This window comes from Salarias fasciatus, chromosome 7 (assembly GCF_902148845.1).
Source record: "Salarias fasciatus chromosome 7, fSalaFa1.1, whole genome shotgun sequence".
In the NCBI taxonomy this organism is placed as follows: Eukaryota; Metazoa; Chordata; class Actinopteri; order Blenniiformes; family Blenniidae; genus Salarias; species Salarias fasciatus.
The window spans coordinates 4,096,648-4,111,366 of NC_043751.1; the positions used below are offsets into that span (position 1 = coordinate 4,096,648).

Genomic DNA, 14,719 nt, shown 5'->3' on the forward strand with positions numbered 1-14,719 from the left:
AAGCTTTAAGGAGCTGTTATGGAGGGATTAAAGATCAACATGTGACTTCTGACTGAGGGTCTCCTGGGCCTCATTTTTGGCTTCTTTAAGACACAAAATGCATTAAAACCTGCATGTTTGACAGTGATGGGTCAATTTACAAGTAGCTTTGGTATTAATAACTCTCAATCCGCAGCCGAGGAACGGTACGAATCAGCTAAGCACAAATGAAAGCAACAAATTTAAACGAGATTTTTTTTAAAAATGACATTTTTTGACATAAATCGTTATTTTGAGGAGAGATTGTTAAAAATGACAGAATTGTTTAAATAAAATTTGTTTCAGGTTTGGTGAACATATTTCTAATTTCATGTACATTTTCTCTTGAGGTTCTTCTCTCCACTAAAACAAATGAAGACATTCAAAGGTGCCGTTACCACAGGTTATTTTTCCTATAACTTTAATCATCTGACTCCTGGACGTGTGTCTGCGGTGCCAGGGCCGGCAGGACTCCTCAGATCCACCCGGACCTTCAGCGTCCTGGGCTGACATGGATCACAGAATGCCAAAATTACACTGGAGACAACAAAGAACAACAGAATAACATAACATAACACACTTTACAGAGCGTATTGGTGTAGTGTGGGTATAAATCACACCAATTCCACAGACGCCTCTGACACTGGACTGTGTGTGGCCCGGACCAGAGGTTCAGAAAGTAAAGATCTCTCTAAGGCCTTCCGGTTACAAAAATCTCCAAGCATTGTGAAATAAACGGTACCGTTATGGGGTGTTCATTTTCAAAACAGCCGTGGTAAATTCAGCCTGATGGTGGACACAGATTCGTTCTCCAGACTGTGTCAGTGAACGCGTCTCAGCAGGGGCTCTGATTGGCCCTGAGCCCACCGCAGAGAAAAGGTCTCCCCAGGGCGACTGGGCTCTGCTCACTCAGCAGCAGCATGGCGTCACTGATGCGATCAGAACACTCTTTGGGTCATCTCTGTTTGCTGTCTGATCAATAGTGGAGGATAAGACTATCAGAGCCTTGTGTTGTGAAAACGCTGAGCCTGAGGAAAACAGAAGTGATTGCGTTATCTTCCTTTAGGCTGTCAGAGTACCGGGACGAGACGAGGCGAGGGGGGTCCAGGGAGAGGCCTTCACTGTTAAACCTGAAATGTGATCTGCTACGACTGCCTGGCCACATGAAACACTCCAATATTACATCTCTTTTTTTCAATGAACACGTTAAAAAAATCACAGTACTGATGAAAAAACAATGAAACTGAGAGCAGACTGGAGTCAGAGGTGAGCCAAACCCTCCAATGTTCAGTGAAACTTCATTCAAACCACTGCGACTTTCAAAATCTTTCAAATGAAAAATGACATTTTCCGATGTAAATGATGTGAAAAGAGCTCTGCAGACCTTCCACCAGTATAACGTGACCGCTGTTAACATGAAATGAGGGTAACACTTTAGTTGAAGCACCCCTGTATAACACATTGTAAGTGCATTATTGCACTGTGTAACTCTAGTTATAAACACTCATAAATGATCACAATGCTCTATAACATCAGGACCTAACCCTGACCCTAACCCTGTGCTGTATAGTGGGTTATAAAGCATTGTGATCATTTATGAGTGTTTATAACGACTTATAATGTGCTATACCGGGTGCTTCAAGTAAAGTGTTACCAAAAAATGGATTTGCACAGAAACGCTGAAAACGATAGATTGCACACCAGGCCTGGAATTGGTGCTGTTGGTTGTTTTTGCAATGAAACCCACCATGCATGCATGCAGAGAACAATATGCTGTATACATTAACATGGGAGAACAATGACAGAACACCAAGTTGGACAGTCTTGATGGTGACTGTCAGCTGTAAAATAGGCCATAATAACCTTTAAATTAAACTAAAGATTTTCTTTGTTGTGGCACAGATAAAAATGTCACAACACCTAAGAATTACTCCAGAAAGTCACTGGAATGGCAACATTAAACTGATTTTAATGAAACTTCCTGGTGCAAAATACAGTCGAACATCTAAAAAAAACTCAAGGGTTTGTTTTTTAGTTGCTGCTTTATTTCTTCAATAAACTCAAATGAACTCAGTCAGTCAGTGGCTGCAGGACTGTTGGGATATTTTCTGCCATAACAGACAAGGGGAAGTGGTCCAGGACCTGAGTCCCTCCGCCTGCCCAGGAGCTGCCGAGGCTGCTGGGACTGTTGTGACTGAGGAGGGCTGCTGGGTCACATGACCCTGGATAATCAGCCCCCCCGGTGAGCCGGGATCTGGGTCAGCCCCTCCCGTTTCCATAAGTGAACCTCAAGAGGCAGATCAGAGACAAACAGCTCAAATCTCACAAACATATTGACAGTGATCTGAGCTCAGGTCCACAGAGCAGAGGTGGGAGATTGGAGCCTGATCAAGTCATCTCCATGCCATGTTTTTGCCCTCACCATGTACCACAGACAAGCTGTGGAGCAGGGTTGATTAGATTCACCTGGTGTGATACGTGGTCAGAGCAAAATCATGGCATGGAGATGACTTGATCAGGCTTCAATGTCCCACCTCTGCCACAGAGACACTCTGTTGGTGGGCAGAGGTCAGGCCGCCGCATAAAAACACACTTTAATGGTGATTCTACTGAGACTGATGGGTCTTTGATACGAGAACACAACAAAACTCAATTCCTTTTTAAATCATTTCACAAGACTGTATGTGAATAATTTGAAAAATACACTAAACAAACATTAAATATAGGGTTTTTTAGTCGAAATGCAAAGAAATTGTTTGTTTTAGTGTGTCTGTTCACAGGACAGTGTTGCTCGAAGCCACTGAAAATGCAGCTTTTTGAGAAAACGCTTGGGGGGGGGGACTTTTTCAAAGTGCTTCGACTCCATGGAAACAGGCAAAACATAACTTTTCACCAACGTCCAAGCTCTGTCCACCTGGAGACGGTGGAAACGCTGCTACTGCTCATGTGAACGTGTGTGTGTGTGTGTGTGTGTGTGTGTGTGTGTGTTCTTGTACATACCCAAAAGTAAGCACCAAAATTCGTATTTCACCAACAGAGTGAGGACATTTTTGCCGGTCCTCACTTTTCAAAAGGCCTTTTTTGGCCTTTTTGAGGGTTCAGACTTGGTTTTTGATTTAGGGTTACAATTGGGTTTAGGCTAGGTTTAGGGCAGAGGTTAGGGTTAGGCATTTATTTTTGATGGTTAGGGTTAGGGTAAGGGGCTAGGAAATGCATTATGTCAATGAGTGTCCTCACAATGATATAAGTACAAACATGTGTGTGTGTGTGTGTGTGTGTGTGTGTGTGTGTGTGTGTGTGTGTGTGTGTGTGTGTGTCTATCATTCCGAAAGCTGCACTGTTCTCAGAGTTCCTGCTGTTTCTGTGGAAATGAAAATAAAAACCAACGTTTTTCACTTCAAACATCTTCATAAAGGTGGGGCCTCTGAACTAAAGCTTGCTTTTTCATGACAGGCTTCATTGAGCCAAGTAAAGAAAAAATAACTGTTTGTTATTTGTGTAAAAATCATGATTCTGTGCATTTTCACAAAAACTTTTTCTTGGTTTTTTTTTGTGTTTGTTTACAGCAGTGACTGATGGGAGAATCTTCTGATCTCAGAAAAGAACTGAAACACCATTTGGTATTTTGGGTTTTAAGGTGAGATTGTTTCGGTGTCATCAGCCGCCACACAATGAGAACAAGACACACTCTAAGGAAATACACACAGCAGGGGGACCAGATCATTCAGTTTTTAATGTTTACCTTTACCAGGCAGACCTGAGAGTCTTATCACATCAATAAATAAACTTTTTTTTAATGTATTCTTAGACCCACGTATTCACACAGACCAACGCACGGAAACTGCAGAAAACATCAAATCCAATCAAACATATCAGAGTTATCTACAATTAAATGCTGCACAAATATTCACATTTCCAACCTTAACAGAAATCTGCAGTAAATCTGTTTTGAGTGAACAGATTTAATTTGTTTCCATCAACTTTTAATAATGATTAATGAATCTGAAGATTTCAGGTTCATGTTTACACTGACGTTTAAAATGTCGCCTTTTGAAAATGGCTTCAGTTTTTATGGCTTATTGGTTTGATAAAAATACATTCAGATAATTTTAACACTGAGTGAAGCCATTTTATACCTGTTTTGTTTGGTTTTATAACATTTTTCAACAACTATAAATGTGGGAGAAATCTCTTTTATGTTTCAATTAAAGTTCAGTCTCTAAATCTAAACAAAAACTCCGTACTTTTTTTTTTTTAAAGAACAGTAATAAAAACTATCAGAAAATGTATAATTAACTACTGAGTTAAGTCATGGAGATAAAAAAAAAAGGATATGTTATAAAGGAAGTACAGTGAAAATTGATTTCCTGCCAGTTACTCAACACTCCTTTAGCCATGTGATGTTATGCCACAGCTGCTATAATCTTAATCCAAATCTGGACCCTAAACCCAAGAAAACAGCAAAACAACCAAACACTAGTAACTGCACGAACACACCTCCGCGGCCGCTGGTCTTGTTTGTCTTGTGTTGTTTTGATGAATCGATCCTCGTTCCTGACCTGTGACCTGAAGCCTGAGGCTGAAGCCGCAGATCACAGGGAGCTTCATCCACTTTCTGTAAACTGTCAAGGCCTCACTGTGATGTTCAGACACATCAGAGATCAGAGATGGTTGTTCTCTCCTCAGGTTTATACAGTATATATTACTTACTTCAGTGTGCACGGGGCAGTGTGCAACCTCTGCATTCAACTCATTGGTAGTACTTATTTTTGGTCAAAATGAATGATTTGGTTGGCAGTGATTCTGCAAATCTTTTGGCCTCAGCATGCCAGGCTGGAGTGGCGAGCTCCAAGCAAGCTTACATTGATGTCCATAAGTGCTGAGGACCGCAGTACAGCCAGAAAACGAACAGCTTCTCTGATAGAGTGCACTTTCACTGCAACATCATCTGGGTTACAAGTTAGATTCCAGCTGAAGTGATTTGTTTAGGTGACAATAAAAATGACTGTTTTCCATGCGTCTGATGAGCGTGTTGCTGTGTTGGCAGCGGGTCTGAACTCTGCACTCCGTTGTTCCAGTCTCGGCCGCAGCATGAATGCGACTCCGTTCATTTGTTCTCTGCTATGTTTAGCTCCTTCTATTTAAAACCTGTGAAGGACCCGATCCTCCCTGAAGAGCCGGTCACTCCTCTTCCGGGCTTTTTGGACAGGCTTCAGCCTCTCGGGTCACTTTCAGGGGGAACATGTTCCTGAGCGTGGCGATCGACGAGCCGCAATGTCAGAGCACGGCGGTGAGACAAAGGACGGCGGCAGCTCTGGCGGCGAGAGGTATCCGCCGTTTTCTGCCTCAGATAAATTAACCATCGTGGTCGGGGACACTCACTTCTCAGAGGAAAAAAAACTACTGGTCCAGAGCTGTGACTACTTCCAAGCTCTGTATCGATCGGGGATGAAGGAGTGTCAGCAGGACGAGATCCACCTCAAGTCTCTGCGCGCTCGAGGCTTCCTCATCGCCTTGGCGGTTTTACGGGGCGAGATACCGATCCTGGACGAGGACGACATCGTGGAAGCCATTGAATGTGCTGCGTTTCTGCTGGTGACACCGCTCACCAAGTATCTTATCGACCGTATTGATGGCGATAACTGTTTGCTGATGTGCCACACCGCGGCGACCTTCGGCCTCATGCAGCTGCAGCACGCCGCCGCGCTGTTCATCAGAGACATGTACGATGACCTGAAGGCAGATGTCAGGAACGCCTTGCCGTCGGACCTGATTGCTTACATAGAGGCTTTGACTCCTCAGATACTCGTGGCTGTGGGGGCCCATGTGACCTGCGGCGTGGATGAGACGGTGCACGCTGCCTCCAGGACGGTCTGCTGCCTGGATGAAACCAGCAATGGCTGGAACGTACTGACAGATCTTCCACTAGAGGCCAGCACCTCCATGGCTGGTGTGACGGTTCTGGACAACAAACTGTACGTCGTCGGAGGCGTTCACGGAGTCCAGAAACAAGTGGTGGACGCCTGTTTCTGTTACAGCCCTGAAAATAACAGCTGGTGCAGGATCGCCGGTCCGGCACAGCTGCGCTACAATCTCAGCCTGGTGGGCGTAGACAGCTGTCTGTACGCCATCGGAGGAGAGTACGAGCGAACGGTCATGTCATCTGTGGAAATATACAACACAAAAACTGACAGGTGGACGTTTGCCGCTCACTTGCCGCGGCCGGCGGCAGGAGCAGCTAGCACCAAAACCATGAGCAGGATATTTGTGTGTTTGTGGAAGCCAATGGAAACCTCAGAGATTTATGAGTACATGTCAGGAAATGACGAGTGGCGGCTCGTGACCACGCTGATCAGACACCAGAGTTACGGCCACTGCATGGTCGGGCACAGGGACGACCTGTACGTCATGAGAAACGGCCCGTCGGACGACTTCCTCAGGTGTCTGATGGACTGTTACAACCTGACAACGGGCCAGTGGTCGTCGCTGCCGGGACATTTCGCCAACAGCAAAGGCTCACTGTTCACGGCCGTGGCGAGGGGCGACTCTGTGTTTACGCTCAACAGAAGCATGACTCTGGAGTACGTGGTCCACCAGAGGAACTGGAAGCCCAGGAGACAGATGAAGGGTTTCCCAAGGAGCGGCTCTGTGTGGACGTTTCTGCTCCGACTGCCGGGCCCTCTCATGGCACCCTGACTTCCACTGATTGGTTGATTTCAAATCTGCTGGGCTCCCGGCACCTTTTCACCCTCAGACATGTCATTTTCCCATCGTTATGTTTCAATACATCTTTCAATACAATACATTTCATTCATTTCTATTTGTTATGCAATGGAATATTATAACTTCAGTCCATGGTTGAGATCTGACCAATAGAGTCTCTCAAGCCTCCTGCTGTTGAACTGTAGGCAAACGTTTGTATCCATTTAGCAGAAATTTTCTAGTTACTTCAGAAGGTCATACGTGTGAACCATACCCTTGTTTCTATGATACCTGTACGAAGTGTCACACATGGTGCTTCAGATCAACACATGGCGTCAACTTTTTTGAAAAGGAGCCTAAACAACGGAGGAAATATTCCTTATTCCTTGTCATAATTTCTACATTTTTGATTAAAAACTGTGTGATGGACTGGTGACTTGACCTATAGTGTAAACTGCCTGTGTCCATACTGGCTGGCTCCAGGACCCCAGATGGATGGATGGATGGATGGATTAGGGAATCTTGCATTGAGGGGAAGCATTACAACAAGGGTGAGACAATGCATCTTTGGATATATCTGTGAAACCAACAATAGTGCTCTGACTTCTCCAGCTGGATCACTCCACTGTCTTCACTGATATGATAATCCAGTTGTTGCTTCATCTATTTAGCATCAGTGTGTTGAAACGGGCGTGTGTTTGTGGGGCTACCAGGATGCGTTTAACTAATGTCTTTCTAATGCAGTCAGTGTGTGTGGATGTGAAGTCCAGTGTCCTGCCTCACACTGAGCTTCTGTTTCCTGCGGCGCTCTCTGCTTCCTGTTTGCACGGCGCGACCCCCGATGCCGACTGAGGACGCCGGCGATGATGGAGGTTAACGCCAGGCAGAGCCAGGCACCGCGGTCATCCGGGCAGATCGCCAGAGCGAGGGTCCGGGGTCAGGCCGGGACGCGGAGCTCAGGCCGCCGCCCTCCGTGACCCCTCCCTCCCAGCCGCCCGCCGCCTTCCCCCTCCCGTCACTCAGCCGGGAGCTCTGGGAGGAGAGCCAGGAGGTCTGAGCTCCGACTCAGTGACGGATGAGCGTCGATCTGCAGACATTAATCAGGTTATCAGTGTTTGACCACATGGCGGCGGGGGGTTGGGGTGGGAAGGGGGGGGTTTCTGCTCTGTCCCGACATCACCTCACAGGCTTTATAATGAAATCCTAAACAAAATGATGACACTGTGTCCTCATCATATACATCTGAGAACATGCTGATCTCTCCATGTAGCTCCACTAATATCCTCCTGAGCAGACACTCCATCCGTCCAATGGGAGCAGTTCAGGGTTGTTTTGGGTCAGGGAATCAACCCTGTGACCTTCCACCTGAGAGATGAGCTCTCCACCAGCCGAGCCACAGCACATACCTTTTTATATCAAGTCAAATCAAGAAAATGGGAGGATCATGTGGAAAATGAAATGACTTTAAATGACTGTACTTCCAAGGTGGAAATCTGCATTATAAAGCATGTTGACATTCTTTTGAGACATACAGTTAGCCTGCTCCATCAAACTGTTTCCCACGATTCTCATAAGTCCTCGTGTTTTGATCACAAGCTGACAATCTGGTAGAGGATGTAAGTACCGATCAACCCACACGGCTCAGCTGCAACAGAACAAACGTCACAGAAATGAGAATCTTACTTTAAGTGACTAGTTAGTAACTCCACTTGTTTAACTTGTAACTGTCAACTCATAATCTTCAATAACTTGTAAAATGTAGCAGCTGCTTTTACTGTAGTAGCTACAGAGATACAGCCATGGAGGGATCCACATCCTTTGACATATGGAAACACTTTTTTTCAAGTAATGGAATAGTTACTTTGCCTAGTAATTGCTTACTTTTAAAATATTGTAACTCAGTTACTGGTTCCTCATGACAGGAGCCTGACGGCTGAAAGCTCTGCCTCCTGTTCCACTGTCAGAGAACCGAGGAACCTCCAGCAGACCAGCACTCTGAGAACCAAGCGTTCTCCCGGGACAGTCTGGGACTAACAGCAGCTTAAGACATGATGGGGCCTGGTTGTTCAGAGCTTCATAGGTTAAGAGGAGGATTTGAAATCCTACTGGAGTGATGTGATCTCTTCTTGAGATTGTGGTGGCCTGAAGAAGAAGTGAGTGAAAGTGTGTTTTGTCTGCGAGAGGAGGTCATCCAGGCAACACACACACACATGCACACACACACGCTCCGTGTTCACATGCATGCGTTCTGTTATCCAACCGCCGCCGCTGCAGGAACTAGGTCAGTCTAAATACGTCCTCTGCTTACATGCACACGCCGCGGGGCTGGTGGGCTCAAGTGCTGACGCCACTGACGCCGTGGCAGCGTTGACCCCTTGACCCCGAGACGCCGGGCAACCAACCTGTGACTGGACAACTGGAGTTTATTCAATATGCTGGATTTACTCTTACAAACACGAAGGGTCCTTTAGTTTTCGCAATAATTTCATATGATTAAAGCTCTCTGCAGGCATGAGTGTGGTTTCATTACAAAAAACACAAAACAAAAAACAAAACACTGTCAGCTGGTGGCCTGGCTTGCTCACAAATTCATTTTCAAAGTTTCTGCTGTTTCTGTGTAAATGTAAATGTGAAGCTTTTTTGAGACTCAACAGGAAAACACAATACGTTTTCAACTGAAACTCCTCAGCTCAGCAGAAGAAATCACACCTGAAATAAGAGAAAGCTACAAGTTATCAATGTTTTTGCAACCACAGACAATTGAAGAATGCTTTACACTTCTATCATTTTTGATTTTAAATCAATTAATTTTTCTACTCAAGTGATCTACCAATCCCCGTTTCTGCGTTGGAAAAAATTCCACCTTGGGAGGCTTTTTCAGTGCAGCGTCGTCACATGAAAGAATGAACACAGCTCAAGTTTTGCATTTTCACTTGAAAACATTGTCGTGTAAGCAGGGCCTTCATTTAGTCAAACTTTAGTGAAATCAGTGGTTAAAAAATAATGACTTCAGGACGTCTCTCCTTTTAGTAGTATTTATCCAGAGTGTTCCAAAAGTGTTCAAGTGCCAGAGCAGACGTTCAACACATTGTCCAATCAGCTCCCGCTGGTCTGCGAAGCTTTTGTAACTTCAGGTTTTATCTGTTTTCCTTTGATTAGTGTGGTTCCATGTTGGAGATGACTGGAGGTAAAAGTCCTGCTTTCCTTTGAGAAAACAAAGAAAAGTTTGGCCCTGTGAACCTCGGCTTTACCTTCGGAGACAAACACAACATGTGGACAATCCTGGCTTATCTGCCTGTCTGGAGGAGATTCCCGCCAGTCGATGTGATCTTTGCTCACAGTGGATGTCATCAGAAGTTAAGCCCCAAAAAACCAGGTGGAGTTACGACCCCCACAACCCCCACAACCCCCCAAACCAATGAGTCGTCTTGACAGAAGTCTGTACAGATCAGTGTTGACTCGTGGTCACCGCCAGCGGACAGAGTTCAGACTCTGACTTTATGAAAGGTCGTCAACACAGCGGCCTCCTTAAACAAGCCTTTCATTATGGAGGCTCCTCAGTGTGTGTGTGTGTGTGTGTGTGTGTGTGTGTGTGTGTGTGTGTGTGTGTGTGTAAAATATGTTTGCTGAAATGGACAAAATACAAAACGTGACAAGAATTGATTTGCCACCTGACCACAGCATGAATCCACTGAAAATATCGTTCCTGGTCCAGAGACGTTGCCTTTTCCCAACAGAGTTGCATTTTCTGAGCGATGTTTTCCTGCAAACGGAAGCCAAATGCTGCAAGACTTTTCAGTTTTTGCTTGAAAGCGTCCTTATTTGATAAAAAATAAAGAAATTGCAAACTGGCAAAGAATCACTTTATCACCTTAGAGACTGAAAAAGCCCCAATCAGCTCAGCATCAGGACCGGGGCATTTTGTCTGTAAAAACTTCATGCCACTTAACTCAGAACGGAGTGAGCGAACTTTTAAGAACTCCGATTCTGTTGAAAGATCAGATGACTTGGTTCGCCTAGCTTAGCATAAAGGCTGGGGATGGTCAGAAAGAGAGCATAGCTAGGAAAAAATAACGTTAGCCTGTATGTGAACGTTTAAAGCTCATGAATAAACATATGTTTAAAATAAGAGTAAACGTACAAAAGTAAAAGTAAGATGAGTGACCCTGGTTTTAGACCAAACATGTCGCTTTTTGTTTCCCTCAGGAAAACAGGCGGAAACCAGCAGAACAACGAGACACAGCGAGGAACGATGGTTAATCTGGATTAAATTATGAGTTTGAAATCTTCTGCACACATCAAACACACACAGTTAAAGATTCACTGAGAAGGCACAGAGCCACAAATTCCCTTTTTCAGACTCCCTTCACATGAAAACGCATCAAGTGAGAACACATTGCTTTTGCATTTTTGCTTTTCAAGGTTTTGCGTTCATGCGACATCAGCAGAAATGCTGAAAACGATGTGGTTAGCATGAGAGGAGTCGCTGTCGATCGTTTATATCCCACCCAGCAAACTGCTCCACCTGAATTCACTCATTCAGACACACTCCTCTTCTGGCTTTAATCGTATAAATGTAGCTCTTTCTTTCAAGCTGATTGTCTGAGCTGGCTGTTGATTGAGCTTTATCTTTTTATACAGGTCTTTTATACCTGCAACGTTGATGAGACAAAGTGCATTTGGGGTCATTCTAATATGTAGCAATGAAAGATCTTTAACAATGAAAATGGAAATGTTTTGCACCATCTGAAGGACTTTATGCCTTATTTTGTCCTGATCCTCAGTGTGTCCCATTAGTAGATCAGTTTATGTGTGCTGCCTCACATTTCTGCTCATTTGATATACACAATGCTTCAGTGGATCACTCAGAATATCCTCGTATTTTTAAAAATATAATCTCTCCAGAAAATCTCGGTTTACCACGGTTTTGTCGACTGGGCTCACGTCAAACCCATAGAAAGCCATAATCCAAATATTTCATGTGATTATACATTCATGTTGCCTCTTCTTACATTACATCACAAGCAGTGTTAATACATCGGATCCTTCCTGACGGAAGAAAAAACAGGAGGAATTCAGATGCTATTTGCTTTAGAGCAGACCTCAGAAATGCGATGTGAAGATTAAGACGTGGTTCTGAGCAGAAGCGCGTTTCTGTCAGGATTACGGTGAAGGAGGCGTCACGTCACTGAGCGTCCTCACAGAGCTCGTCCTCGGCTCACCCTCCTGCTGCTTCAGCATCGGCACACACACACACACACACACACACACACACACACGAGCAAAACGTTTTCTGTTTCATAGCGAGACAGGCACAGTAAAAACAATCCGACTTGGTTGTCTGTGTGTCTGAATGTCCTCATTCGTGTTCACAGCATCTAGTTCTTTGGGTGCTGTTTTACTGAACAAGTGAACAACAGCACCCACTAGTGGTCCGACGTGCTAACTGCATCGGCATTGTCAAAACGTTGCTGTGTAAACGCAAAACCTTTCTGAAAGATAAAAAGCAGAAATGAGGCGTTCTTCCTTAACTTCCATTTTTCCAAAGGCCAGAGAAACACGACGCCTCTGAGTCGTCATGGAGGCATCCACACCCCGTTCAGCGGCGCAACGAGGACTGCAGGTCCAGGCTGATTTTCCCAGATGTTAGGTGAGATCAGCGGCTCAGAGAGTGTGGAGGGTGGAGGAATCGGTGCGTGGCGGTCCAGATGAAACAAACTCTCTTTAAAGTTCAGCTTCGTGGTTTCACGCTTCGTTTAAATCTCAGTGCCGCCGGGGAAAGAAAGAAAGCCTCATCAGGCCTGATGGTAACAGGTGTCCTCTCCTTTTGTGTCCCTGAGAGCTGAATGAGACCAGACCTCCACCCAGACCTCCCCCCAACCCACCCCTCCGACCCCCGCCCGCCCCGTCAGCTGGGAGACAATGAGCTACGACTCCCATGAATATCTAATGTGTGCATATATCTTCCAGCAGCTCAGCTGTCTCCCTTTAACCAGTCGGTGTGTGTGTGTGTGTGTGTGTGTGTGTGTGTGTGTGTGTGTGTGTGTGTGTGTGTGAGGGGCGGGTACCTTTTTCACCCTGCAGTAAACAGCTGACCTCTCACCTCCTAACCCGTCTCCATATGTTTTTTGAAGTCCTGATTGAGTTCAGTTTGCATGCTGAGCATCATCATCATCACCATTATCATCATCATCATCGTCGTCATCGTCACCGTTAGACGGAGGAAGACGAGGCTCCTTCATCATCGCACTGCGCTGCCACCGGATAAGCTGCTCCATCACAGTAATGGTGGCTTCTCTGGATGAAGTGAAGACAATCACAGCGTTTGATCTAAATGTTTCCAGAGTTTGTTAAATGAACAAACAGCCACAGCAGAGGGAAAAAACACTCTTGCTCTAGTGAAACAGACCAATTCCATTTAAGGTGCCTCACAAAAACGGTCTCAAACATAAGGCCCATGGACCAAAACTGGCCACGAAGAGGTTCCAATCTGGTCGACATATTAAATTACCAAAAAGTTCAAAGAAAGATTGCTTTTAAGCACATTTCTTAAGAGTAGCGGACACACAACACCACACCGAGGCGTGAGCTGAGATGCTGCTCTGAAAGCTAACAAACTAGCGTTAGCCCCAAAGCCGATACAGAATGGATCAGCCAGGCGGTGACGGCGGGTCACACGGTGGACGGCGTCCCAATGCGGCGGCCCCCGGTGCAGGACGGGCCCCGGGGGGGACAGATGGGCGCTGCGCTGCACAGCACGGCGCGGCGCTCTGACAGCCAGACCATGCCTCTTTGTTGTTGCTCACTCAGTCGGGATCGCCCCCCATTCTCCTGGGGGTCAGGAGTCAGAGGGTGAGCGGGTTCGTAGGGAGACGAAGGGGTGACGGCGCAGACCTTTGAAATGAAATCATATAAGTTCGCTGAAGCGCACGCAACGTGCCCGAACGTGAGCAGGTTAGAGTGACTGATAAAGGCTGTTTGCAGGATGTTATCGAAGGAAAGTGTATTCACATCTGCTATGGAAAAAAATACAAGAAACATCTGTTTTATTCTCATGGATGAAATGCAAAAAAACCCTTTCCTATAAATGTTGTTTTCTTCTACATGTTTTCATTGTTTAACTTTCCCATCCAACAACTTAAAATTAGAAATCTTAGAATAATTAAACCGCTCTGAAGAGAGTGCATGTTTCTTTTTTAATGTGATGTTATCCGACGTTTATCTTCCATTCATCCGAGCCGCTCCTGAAGAAAAGCATCCCCACCGCATGATGCTGCCTCCACCCTGCTTCACAGTGGGGACGGTGCTCAGGGTGGTGGTGGTGCTGCTCTGAATGCTCTGAAAATAGTGGATCCATCCCTTTCTTTCACTAACCCTGCTGAAGACCACTTGTAACAAGTATAACCTTAATATCTGTGACTGGATTAATTCCAAAGACACTCATGGATTAAACCTGTGACAGCAAGGATTCCCTCAGAGCATCTCAGAAACCTGCTGCTTTTTTGTACTTAAGCAAAGAAATTGCTTGTATTGAAGTCCAGACCTGTTTGAGACCTTCTTCAGCTCGATGGCGCCACCTTGTGTCCAAATAGATCAATGCAGTCTGAGAAGGCTCCATTTTTTTTAAAATATATATATAATGAGGATCTGAAAAGTCCCCTGGTGAAGCGTTTAAAACCTCTGTAGCAGACATTCAGAGAAAAGACTGGAACTCTGTGTGCAGATGGGACAGGAAGACATTGTATGAGGGATTATTGTCTGTCATTGAGTGATTGAGCCAAAAAATAAAATATGTGAGGTGTCCATACAAGGATGAATGATCTACTTCTATTGGAAATGCATATAAATCACTGTTACAAGAACAGAGAAATGTGTCTGCTTCTTAAAAACGGTTGTCTGTGTAAAAGTCACAGACAAGAACCATATTTAAATTGCTTAGAATTGCTTTGAATAGATTTTAAAAGGCAAAAAAGTTGTAAAAACGTTGTCTGACTCTGAG

General features: G+C 45.1%; 1 protein-coding gene across 1 annotated transcript; it reads left to right on the plus strand.

Annotated features, from left to right (window-relative positions):
- Positions 1–5,292: 5,292 nt before the first annotated feature.
- kbtbd13b (kelch repeat and BTB domain containing 13b) lies at positions 5,293–6,714 on the plus strand. Its single transcript, XM_030095786.1, has one exon. It carries the CDS (start codon positions 5,293–5,295, stop codon positions 6,712–6,714), a length of 1,422 nt encoding a protein of 473 aa, XP_029951646.1.
- Positions 6,715–14,719: the final 8,005 nt, after the last annotated feature.